Source organism: Corvus moneduloides, chromosome 16 (genome assembly GCF_009650955.1).
Source record: "Corvus moneduloides isolate bCorMon1 chromosome 16, bCorMon1.pri, whole genome shotgun sequence".
In the NCBI taxonomy this organism is placed as follows: domain Eukaryota; kingdom Metazoa; phylum Chordata; class Aves; order Passeriformes; family Corvidae; genus Corvus; species Corvus moneduloides.
In genome coordinates this window covers 10466365-10479196 of record NC_045491.1, presented here as the reverse complement: position 1 = coordinate 10479196, position 12832 = coordinate 10466365, and the positions used below count along the sequence as shown (strand labels likewise).

The 12832-nt window shown below is 38.2% G+C and overlaps 1 protein-coding gene across 1 annotated transcript in view; it reads left to right on the top strand.

Annotated features, from left to right (window-relative positions):
- CPPED1 (calcineurin like phosphoesterase domain containing 1) overlaps window positions 1–12832 on the top strand; it is a 39771-nt gene that overhangs the window by 18005 nt on the left and 8934 nt on the right. Inside the window, exon 3 of the mRNA XM_032126152.1 lies at window positions 6879–7301. Coding sequence (XP_031982043.1) covers window positions 6879–7301 — 423 coding nt within the window. The remainder of the gene's footprint in view (window positions 1–6878; window positions 7302–12832) is intronic.

The window sequence follows — 12832 nt, the reverse complement described above, 5'->3', positions numbered from 1 at the left end:
TATATTTGCTTTTTTTGCCATTTGAACTGGCTGCTTGTTTGACTAACAAAAGGTATTTTTTTAACTCCCAGCAGCATGGCACAGCTGGGGAGGAGGCAGCTGTATTCCAGTGTTGCTTGCAGTTTCAGCAAAATTGTCAGCTAAATCCAAATTCCTGAATCTTTGTCAGTGGAGATTTGTAATAGAGCATGAAGTAGAAAAGACACAGATCGACTTTTTAGGTGCAAGGCAGAAGCAGAGGCTTTAAAATGTTTATACTGAATCAAAGTATAGGTGAAAGTTCTATTTATTTGAATGCAAGATAACATGTCTATTAATATGTCACTCCCTGATCAATAGGGCAGTGCTTAGGTGTGACCTAATTTCCTGACAATAAACTAGCTTAATCTAAATAAACTCACTGCATCCATTTCTTCCGCGATTGTAAGCTAACTCTGATATGCCTGGTAGGATGGAATCCAAACCAAAATGACTCTTGGCTATTTTCTTCTCCAAACTCTTACACCAATGTTAATTAATAATGTCTTAAGAATTTGAGTAAGTAGCACATTATATGTTAAACATCTAATAATAACTGTTTAAAGAGATGTCACTGTGGTTGCATAAATAAATATTTTGTAGTAATTATCTGATTCTAGTAAAACCTAATGGAGCATTCAAAGCCTCAAACAGCTTACTGTGAAATTAAATTTGCTCTAATCGGCCCAGAGTAGGGAAGCATCAGAGATCTCCATGCACGCCCGACAGGGTCATATTGCAGAGAAACCACTGGGCTGGCAGAAGCAAAAGTTTCGTCTTCAGCAAGTATATATTTATTTGTATTTTAGATGACATCTATACTTAAACTTAGAAATCTGATTGGCAGATCGATATCTCTAGATACTAAAATCTTGGAGACGTAATGAGTTACACAATTTTCTCAGATCTTATATTTTATGATACAAGTACTAGAATCAGTACTAAAAATCTAGTACAAGTACTAGATCTTTGTATTAAGTTTTTTTAATCAAGTTTGGTTTTGTACTGTAGCACTGAGAGGTTTTTTCCTGTTTGTGATGACTTCGTCAGAAGCACAGACCCAAAGGCAGTGATGGCCTGTGCTTGCTGTGGCAGCTCTGTGTTGCTGGGAGATGCGTAAGGATAAGAGCAGAGTTGAGCTTAAGTGAAGGATAATACTTGTGGAAGGTATCTTTTCAGCTTTATACCGCTGCAACAAATACTTATTTTCACAGCAGAACATGAAGCAGTAAATGCCATGAATTAGGTTGTTAAGTGGGCACCTGTGTAGCTGGCATTCAGAAAAATGTCAGCATTTGCAGTCATTATATTTAATGTTGTGCACTGAAACCAGGAGCAGTTGATCCCCTAATAGGCTTCCTTGTTCAGTTTGGGGTTTTGTCATTGCTTTAATGTAATAATTTTTCATTATTAGCTTAAACTAGAGTTAAAATTTCTTCTTGTTTTAATGCCCAAAGTTACATTATAGATTTAATTTGTGGTTTCGTGCAGGGAAATTTTCGTGTGATCACTTTTTGAGTCTCAGTGTAGATTATTACTTGTTTCAAATTTACTGAAAAAGTCACTTACAGCTGTAGACAAATGAGTATTCCAGATTCTGCTTTTCACTGGAACTAATGAAATGAGGTTCTTTGTAAGTTAGACTGAGTAGTCAGTCAGTTTGTTCAGCAATGAATATAGTCATATTTACATTATTTTTAATGGCATAATTTTTTGTTCATCATAAAGTTGTCTTTAGGCTATTTGAAGATTAGAAATATATATGTCTAAAGAAGAGAGAGGAGTCATTTTAGCTATTACAGCACAGACTAAAACAAAAAACCTATTTCAGAACATGACCATAATGGATTTATTAAAATGAATCCGCTTATTCTTGCATGTAATAATTTGGAATGATGCAGTGTGTTGCATTAGTTCATTCCAGCAGACACCAGAGGGGAAGCTTTTAAGTTTAAAACAAGAAATAGTGAAGAGTACCAGTAAGACTGAACTCGGTGGCCAGAGAGGTCTTTCCTTTCTATGCAGTGCCCTGTCTATTATCACATGTTTTAGCATCGTAGGACAAAAAGAATGTGGAGACCGTAGTGTGTCATTCTACTTATGGTCCATAAGAGAATCACTGCTATTATGGGATGATCAATTGTAAACAGATGAGTAGAGGGAAGAGTTTGACCCTGGCAGTCAAGAGGGGTCACCCGTATTGATGGGGAAGGGCAGGAAAGAAGAGGGGTGGCACAGTGAGGAGCAGTGTCAGAGCTCTGGGGTAGGGAAGCTCCATCTGCATCCGTGCTCTGACGGGATGCTGTGGATTGGTATTTTGAGATGTGTCAAGATTAGAGCTCAGATTTATGTTTATGTTAGTGCATAGCAATCAGATGCAACTGCAGAAGGAGCCTGGAAGGTACAATGTGGTGTTGATGATACCACTGGGTTTGGACCTGTGGTGTCTTCCAAGTGACCAGGGCACCAGTGGGGCTGCCCCTGGGGAGGGGTCAGCAGACAGGGACAATGTAGGATCTTGCTTGTAGCCCTGTTAATCTGGAGCCAACAGCCAGGTATCCAAGACAAGAGCAGAGGTGAAAGGCAGTCCTGGTTTGACAGGAGGAGGAGGCTGCTTTCCCACAGAGATGGGGGTAGAAATTACATTTCCTCCAGTGCAGCTAAAAAAAAAGCATGTTTGAGTATAGCCTTGGACCCCCCTCTTCCCTAGAAATTTAGGGAATAGTGCTAGAGGAGGTCCACGAAATGGCATGCAGGAGGAGTAGGGCAACTGCAGACGGTCATGAAAACATACAAAACAGCACAAATGTCTCAAGAACAGGAAGTACTCAAAATAATTAGACTCTTTAATTTAAGCAGTTGTGATGCTCTGTAAGGCCCAGGAAAATACACAAATTTGTCTGTTGTTGATTTTAAACAGTCATGTGATTGCTTTCAACAACAATTAGTTGTCTTTTGATGTCAGAGTACTTCTCCTGATACCATAAATTACAGAAGGAATGGGCCCAGTGTTTTTCTAAATCTTGTTTTCATCAGTGGTGTTTTGACATTTTCTATTTTGCTTTTATCAAATGTAGGTACTATTTCTATTTGATATTTTGTATAGTATTTTTGTCTGCAATCTAGCTCTTACTTGTTCTTTGATAGTCAGTCTCTTGGGTTAAATGTTAAACAGATTGCAGTTGTCATATCAGGGCCTTTCAAGAGTGTTGCTGGCATAAAACTTAATTTTTCTTTTTTTCTTCTTCAAACTGAAAATTTGTGCTTTCTGTTAAAAAGCAATGTGTTTGTAGCTCCTCTAAGTTTGGGACACTTAAGATACATTAAAATACTGAGAACAAGTAATGAGAAATCCAGGAAATGATTGTGCCACATTTTTGCATATTGCTAAATTGGCTGAAGATGTCTGGGCTAAAGGATTCTCCTGCCTTGGGGGGAGTACTTAGACTTCTAACACCAACCCAGGAATGCCTGGGGATACCACCTCATAATGCCATCATAACCTCCCCCTTTCCCCCTCCTGATTCATATCAGTAGAAGAACCGGTGCTGTTGTTATTTATTGATAATTTTTCATGTGGAATACTTCTGGAGGGAAAGTTACAGTGTTGGTGGAGGTTACTGTATGGGAAGGATTGTGTTATACAAAAATTGCCATCAGCATTGCGGAGATACAGTGTGGGGGAAACCATGCTTTTAGTTGTTTTTCATAGCTGGTGCCTTACAAAGACTAAACCCAGCCTGTTCTTAGCGAGGTGCACCCTTCTGTGGAATACCAAAGGAAACTGTAACTGAGGATTAGTAGCTAAAGGATTATTTCTTTGGCAGAATAATCTGTGAATTCTGCTGACTGAAGCCAGCTTCAGCAAAAATGCTGTAAAAATACTGTCTTGAAATCTTCTCTTTCAGTGTGTGAAGAAGGCTGGTTGTCTTGGTTCCTTTAAGCAGTGCAGGACAACGCCGGAGGTGTTGAGGCAAGCAGTGATACACAACAGAAAGCTGCCATGCAACAGGCACGGTGGCATTGCACCTTCATGCTCCTGTTCACATCGCTCAGCTTTCAAAAATGATAGACTGGGAAGCTGTGGAAAACTGCACACAACTGCACCAGCAACAGTTCTCACTTTCATGTTTTTCATAAAAGCCATGCTGCCCTTTATGGGCTATTAATTTGTGAAGTCGTTTATCTCAGGGCAAGACTTTATTTACACAACCTAACATAAAGGCAGAAAATTGTGGCCCGGGATTTAAAAATGTCACTGCACATGATGCCAGGATAAACATCACAGAAATTCATTTCAGTTGCACCTACCCTGGCACTTCACAAATAGTTTTTTTGCACTGCCTTTTGGCGCTATATTATTTCCCTATTCACCTACAACAAAGCTCCCTCTAAGCCAAAGAAATACATGTCATCAAATAGAAATGTTCTTCATAATAATTGGAATAATTAAATATTACAGCTCTCTGCCTGAGAGAGATTAAAAGGATATTTTTTCTGCTGTGTCAGTGACCACTAATTTTCAAGTGGCTTCCTTCTTTACCACTGTCTTTATCTTCTTTACCTGTTACTTACCTCAGATGTAAAGTCAGGGGAAGGTGCCTCAGGAGGGCTCCTTGTGGCACATATTGTGTGCAGCTCAGGGTCAGTGGTACATCTGAGCCCTTCCTCTCCAGCACTACACCAAGGGGTCCTGAGACATTCCTCCACCTTTTCCCACCTTTATCTCTGTGGGATTCTCTTCTTTTGAAATCGTTTTGACTGTCTACCAAGAAAAGGTCAAGCCAAGGTGCAGTTGTTCTAAACCGGTCTTTCCTTAGTATGATTTCCTAGGCTCTCGGGCAGAGACTTTGTTTTCCATTTTGAGCAATCTGTTTTCTGCAATAAACACTGAATATGTTTCTCTGTTGCTATAGAAATAATATTTCATTAAATGAGGGAATCAGTGCCCTGCTGTCGACAAATCCAATCTAAGTGTTAGTCTCTAGAGCTTGAATTTCACAGCTGGGAAGAGGTATACATAATTCTGCAAATTATTTCTGTAACTTTTGCATAAATGTCTTTATACTCTGCAACTGTTAGCTAAATTTCCCAAAGTGATAGCATGGAGTTTAACATGATGTAATGTGTTTACATAGATCTGAATAGAGCCTTCCCCTTTGCATTTCCCCACCCTCCCATACACTTTCATATTTAGAGCTTGAAATTTCCAACTCTTTCCATAGGAAAATGGGGAATGGCAGGAAGAGCAGTGCTCTCAGCCAGGTTCCTTACCCCATGGACAGCAGTGTGCCAAGTTCATTTGAACTTTTGGGTTTATTTTTTAAAATTCAGCTTCTCCGAGTAATATAGATGTTATTTGCCCTGTTTTTTTCTGGGTTTAACAAGAACAGCCTAAATTGACCATTAATATACCCCAAAAAGTGATCTGCTCTCCACTACTTTTTAAACTCCCCTGGGTAACATATGTCCAGTATTTGTCAAGTTGCTCAAAGATTTTCCTACAATAACTTTCTACCCTCTGCAGCAGTTAAACCCAAGAGAGTTGTGGGGTTTGACTTTATGCGCCTCATATCAATATTTTTACATTTAGTTGTAATTTAGACCTAATACAGGTTTTTTTCTCAGTATTTTTCTAAAGCTGTAGAATTCTAGTAACAGCAATAAGGTGGTGCTAAAGCCTGTAACTGTAGGGTATGTAAAACAAAATACTTGTTAGGGTGAGTGTTTGTCAACATATTCATCGTAAGTATTTTGAAGAAATGGTAAAAACCCCTTTTATCTCATAGTTGCAATACAGGAACCCCTTTATGCATTTCTGTGTATAAGGTATGTGTGTAGTTAGGAAAGTAGAACACAGTTTAAAAGGACATGATTGATTGGCATCAACCTGTGTGCAAGTGTATGTTAGAAACGTGAATTCAGAGTTTTTGTAAATATCCTATTACAGCTTCTTGCTTAAAAAATGGAGTTGTTATTTGTGAAATGGGCCCATGCTAGATCTGTGTTATGTATTGCAGGACAAAAACAATTTACACATGTTCATTTAGTTCATTAATAATAATCGTATCAATGGCCTCTAGTTAAAGATTAGTCTTCAGAAAACCTAGGAAAACCTCTGTCATCATTAGAAGAAAAGTACTTCCCTTTTAAAATTTCCTTTCTAATTTTTTTCAGTGATTGTAAATAAGTCTGTCCATAAGATAAATCTTCCTAGGCAGGGACAAATTCCTGACTTCTGAAGAGTACCTGTATGGATATGCATATTAATATAAAGGCAGAGATGCAGAAAATTAGCAAAGTACACAATTACCTTTTTTTTAAATTATTGGCATGCTTATTATTAAAAGAGACTTATCATATAAATAAGTCACCACAAGACACAGATTAAATTTTTGCTGTTAAAATAGTTCTTGTAATGAAAAAAAAAACCCCTCAAACCCAACAACCTTTAACTGTTGCACAGCCATAAAATACAAGACAGAAGTTGACGTGGTTTTTACCCTTGTGCCGTTACACCATCCAAGGCTGCTGCATTTTTTCACCACAACATCAGTCTATAGATGGAAAGAATCAGCTGAAGCTCTTGGTGCACAGCAGTGACCATGGCATCACCCACTGCTGTGCTCTCTGCTGGGTCCTGTCCAGAGCCTGCCTTCAGGCCAGCTACTGAAAATGGCTGAGGCCTTGGTAAGGAAGGGACAGGGCTGGGTGGATGTACAGGGATAAAGTGAAGATGTTTTCATGATCACATCTAATACAGGATATCTTCTTACTATGCACCATAAACAAAAGCTAACGATGAAGGTGGGAAAAGAAAGTATAAACACTCAAATGTTTTGTGTTTTTTTTTTCTTTAGGAAGCCGATGGAAAAAAAACCAAGAGCAAGATTTAAAGGATGTTCTGAAAAACACTGGCCAGGACATACCACTGGTATTCGTCAGTGGGAATCATGATATTGGCAATACTCCAACAAGAGAAACAATAGATGATTATTGCAAGAACTGGGGAGATGATTACTTCAGCTTTTGGGTTGGAGGTGTTTTCTTTCTTGTGCTGAATTCTCAGCTATACTTTGATTCTTCCAAGTGCCCTGAGTTAAGGCAAGCCCAGGATGCGTGGCTTGATGAGCAGCTGGCTGTTGCTGCAAACCAGAAATGCAAGCATATAATTGTATTTCAGCACATCCCTCTGTTTCTGAGCAAACCTGATGAAGACCATGATTATTTCAACTTGGATAAATCGGTTCGTCAGGAGATAATGGAAAAGTTTCATAAAGCAGGTATTTGCTCAAACTTTCCCACTCTTGAATTTTTGTTTCAAATTGTTAATGGCTCTGCTGTCAGACAAAATACATTTCACTTAAATGGTACTGTTTTCAAGGAATTTTGAATATAGTTTATAAGCCTCATTGTTTCCCATAGATCAAAATTATCAACTGAATCTGGTCACCTGTAAAAAGTACTAAACAAAATCTAAAACTTTGAAAAGTAAAAAGCTAAACATGAAAAGTTCCTTAACATAAATAGCAAGGGTTCCATTTGCAAGTACTGACAGATACAAGACAACCTGAGTTTATCCTGCCTACAGAGTGGAAAATCAGGTATTGCCATAGGAGAAAAATACAGAATTTATGTTTTACATAAAACATGGAAACAGAATTCACAATTACCTTGGAGGTTGCTTTCTCCCACACTGAGCCAATTTTAAATCAAGAGTGTAATGCACCCCAGATTTATTCAGTGTTAAAACAAGTCTTGCTCTGCTAAAATCAGTGCTTTGCCCATCCGTTTCTAATAGGGGCCACGTCTGGGATGAAGGGCAGGTGGAGCATGTGCTAAATGAGTAATTGTACCAAATCCCTCAGCTTTGTGTGATGCCACTTGAGCGCCATGGAGACAGACACAGTACACAGCTACTCCTCCATGCTGTTCCCATTGTTTTCTGGTAATTGCCTTCATGTTCCTGGAGTGTGCCAGTCCCTCAAAATTTCCTGCCATCCTGCCATTGCTGCATCAGAATGTCATTGTCTCTGTATCTGTAAGAGAGCACATTATTTGGATTACTGAACAATGCAAAATTTTTATGTTCCTAATTTACCATATAATTGGTAAGCCTGGCCTCATCCAACTCAGCCTAATTTCCAAGCTCTCAATCTCCTACTGTTTCCAATCAGTGGGGCCAAAATTCACAGCTCTCTGGGCTCTCCAGGGCACAGATATATTTCCAGATTCAAGATTTACAGCTGGGGTTTTTTCCCCATAAGGAGACACGCTGAGATACCTCATATCTTTTTTCATTTTTGTGTCAGTGTTAGTATAGTGGGAAGAGTTGCTCTTGGAGAGCTGGGAAGCTGTGACTGCCTGTGTACCATGGACTACAGCACATCCTAGTTCATGGGCATATCCCAGGAAATTGGCATTAATGTGGGAACTAAAGCAGTTCTGTATTAGGATTTTCTGTTGCCTAGTAGGTTTACTAACATTTGACAACACTGGGAATCAAGAGGTAAAAGAAATTATGCAAAACACTTTCATTGTAACACTGTTGTTACATTGTAGTGTTTCTTAGAAGGGTGTCCAGAGGCTTAACCAAAAGTTGGGAAGGCTCCAAATGATGGGGGAAGGGAGCAGAATGGGAAGTGAGCAATACAGCTCCAGGCAAGAAATTCCCAAACTCCTTTGTGCCACCTTTCTGTTCCCTCCATCATTTCTCCTTGTGTTCCTTCTCTCTAAAAAGTTGTTTGGTTCCCTAATGAGTCTGTTTAAACACTGATCTTTGGCATGCTTATTACTATACACTGACTCAATAGGTAACGTTCACAAGCCAATAATCAAACATTTTGCTAATGAAATGAATACAGAGAACAGGCAGCTCAGTAACTCAGACTGCTGAGAAAAATGAGCTGAATCAAAAGTTGGCTCAGAGTTTCCTTAATAACGGGTGCTGTTCCATTTTATTATTCTGTTGAAGAGCAGCCTTTGTGAGACCACAGAGGTCTCAGCGGGTTGCAGAGAGGCTGTTGGCATGGTGGGGTAGAAGCACAGAGATGCAAGGACACCACTTGCTTTCTGAAGCTCTGCTTTGCCAAAGAATAATGAATTTTAGCACATCATTAGACACAAAATTGGTTTTCCCCCAGTTCACTTCATACATTCTTGGAGGATTAAAACACAGAATATTGCTAATGAAATCCCAATCTACTTTGCTTTTTTTAAATTTATATATTAGGTATAACTATTTATTCTGGAAAAAGAAAGTCAGTCTGCCTTTTTAGGAGACCACCAGGCTGCCACTATTCTTCCTCCAGCCTGTCAGCAGTCCTTCCTTCCTTCCTTCTGCCTCTTGCTGTTTCAGTGTTTGTAACCACGCCAAAGGTTTGTTGTGTCATTATGTCAGTACCATGCATGGTTTAGGGGTTGCTGTGTTTGGCATTATTAGATGGACATCATATTTCAGTCATTTATAACCCAAGATCAAACCTGTAATTATCCCAGTTCTCATGTTTATACTTTTTCTGGAAGTGTCAAACACGGAGCTATAACTCAGCTGGGTAGAGAGGGATAGAAAAGAAGGACAATCTAGTAATTCAGGTCTTTCCAAGAACAAAGAAATTCATATGGATATGTGTAGGAAATAATCAGATGCTTAAAGTATGGTCATATTGCACAGGTGAGTTAAAGTGAGGTAAGCAACTTCAGAACATTCTTATTTTAATTCCAAAGCCCAGATCTTTTGTAGTTATTCTCTTGTAATCACTCCCATGTTACATAATGGTTTTGGTGTAAGTATCTGCTCATTACAAGCAGAGATAAAAGACTAGCTGCAGAGGCTACATCTGGTATGAAGTACTGAATTACATTTCCCACATTAGAAGTGTCCTTAACAGTTGGGCTAATTAAAGATAAAATCATGTCCTTATGATAAATATTTATAATTGAAAATCTGGCACTTGTAAATATGTATTACTACTGTGCAAAGTTAAACCATACTTGTGAGCTGCGTATCTAAGAAATCCAGCTAGACCTTTTTTTTTTAAATGTATTATAACAACTATTGTCCTTGAAAATGTGATTTCGGCCACAGTGAAAACCAGATCAGTTGAGAACAGAGTTTAGAATTTAAGCAGAAATACCTTTCTGAAGGTATATTGGTATAACTTCTGCAAGTTTAGCCTAAGTTGTCAAAGCTTTGTCTCTTCTATGTGCAGAAGTTAAGTACAGAAAAAACCTATGTGCAAGAACTGTGAAAAAGCTGACCTGACATTCTCATCTGTAAGATCTGCTGCAGTCACTCAACTCTGCTGCATGAAATGCATATTCAGCTTTTAAGGATTTTACAGCGCTGATATAAATAGGTTTCCTCATAGCATTGTAGGGAAAATAAAGAAGTTGTAATGGTCTGGCCAAAAATCTGGTCTGCAAGTCATGTGTCTTTGATAAACATAAGCAGCAAATTAGTTTTCAAATTAGGCAGTTTATGTAATAGAAGACCTACTTTTTTCTACATATCTCATTCCAGTAAAATTTTCTTAGGCTGTTAATTTTTTTTTTTTCTATGACCTGAAAAGTATGGATATTTTTGGTGAGCTATAAACAATCTTTTAAAGACTTTTTGTCCTGAGAACCATCACTGACACACTGAACATTACTTACATTACTTAATACAATATAGTAATAAACATTTCTTAATGGCACAAATGAGATAAAGCATTTAAGTAAATGTGTGAACTTGTTTAAGAGCTCTATTGAATAAAACCTCAATTAATAGCTGTTTTTTCACCAACAGAGTTAAAAAAGACCTTGTTTCAGAGTTAGATGAAGAGTATAGGTGGTTTATGTAGCTGAGAGATGTTGCATCTTAGAGAAAATAACTAGACCAGAGATAGAAATATACAGAAGGAAATTCCCTTCAGTCTTCAGCTTCTTTTAATTAAAAAGTTTTAAATTCATCTAAGTGTCTTCAAAGCAATTTTTCAGGTGTGGTTAAAAGTACTTAATATGTACATGGGGCAAAAATAACAACCTAACTTCATTAAATGGTGTATTTTTTCATTATATTTGTGACTGGAGGTGCTATAACTTCTAACACCTTTACTCATTAAAAGAGTGTGATATCTACATTCTCCTCTTAGAAATGTTGTGACAGGAGAGTAGTGTTAAAGGAAGAAGAAGCTTTCAGAACATCCACAGCTGAGATATATTTGAGCACAAAATTAAAGCATGGAGTGTTGAAAGCTGTTGTTTCTAAAATTTACCAGACAACATATGCTATGTTTCATTATTTTCTTTGTTGTGTAATCAGAGTTGACAGGGGAGTAATATTTTCATCTTCCTGCCATTGAGACCTTGATTTTGGCAAAGCCCATACATTGAGTGAGTAATCTCAGCGCTTATGTGTCAGTATTTAAGATAATTTAAATACTCTCAACTTCAGTGATTTAGATCAACCTCTTTCAAGGTTGCAATTATTTACTTATGGCACAGGTAGAGTGACAACATCTGATACATTCTGTGTAAGAACAGTTCCCTAGGTATGGTAGTGTAAATCTTGCATGGAGATACACTTATACATAGATCTTTAAAAATTTTTTTTCCAGAAGTTCAGCAGCAAGTACAAAATACGTATAATCTGTAAGGACATTAAGTAATATTTCTTCTTGGATAAATTTTTGAAATCAGTTTTATCCACTGGGCTAAAGCTTCTTCTTGATCCTTAGAGCACACAGCAATCCAGGACTGTTTGGGGTTTGTGTCAGCTCTCTGAGAAAGCATCGCTTTCAAATGGAAAAAAGTAACAAAACCAGGAAGTAAATTCCACTGAAAGGTCACAAGAGACATTCACAAAAATGAACCTCAAAGACAGAGTGACCTTCTAGAGACAGCACCTCTAAAGGCTTATTTAGATCAGTGCTCCAATTAGGTGATCTGGAATCACCCTCTGGCTGTGCCTGTTGTTTCTCTGATTATACAGGAAACCCAAGTGACACTAAAATCCTTTTGTATATAGCTCTATTTAGTATTGTCCTATAGAAAGAAGCTTCGACATAAATACACTGTGCAAAATAATATCTTGTCTCCCACTTACACAGACCCACTGACCACCGGCTGCATTAAACTCCTGATTTTTTAGTGCACAAAGCAAATTTAAGGCAGAGGTTTCCTGCACGTTTGCAGGATAATGTTTGGAAACAGGACTGCATGGGATATTTTTATTGAGATGCTTATAGAACTGTGCAATGTAATTACTCTGTTCTATTTTATTTATACAGCTCTTCTGAGGAGAAAGGGTAACAGAGAGCTTCAAAAGGGCTACACAAAATAATTCTGTATGTTACTGAGGGCTGACCAAAGAGCTTATGAAAGGGAGGGTGCTGATCCCCAATGCTTAACAGTGGGACTATTTCCTTCTACTGGAGCTCTGTTGGTGGGAAATTATTGGGGTTTTTTTTTGGATAACAAGATCTGAGAACTGCCTGAGCACCAAGCAGTTCTGCTAACAGTGCTGTGACTGGTGCTTTCACATCTTTGCTGCTGTAACACCTGCTTGGCAGATGAGGCAATGCAAGTACTCTGAAATGCAATGAGATAAAATCAATTCCATTCCACTGAAGAGATTTTGTTTTCAAAGACTTCTAAATATTGTCATTCGTTGTGTAGCACTGGAGTCTTGGAAAGATGAGGTACACCACGTGCCCAGGGGGAGACAAAATGTGCAGCAAAAAATGCCTATGGTTAATGTGGCTCTTGTAGGGAAGCTGAAAGAATATAATTTTGGAGTGCAGGATTGTTGTGAGAACAGGTACTGCTCTTG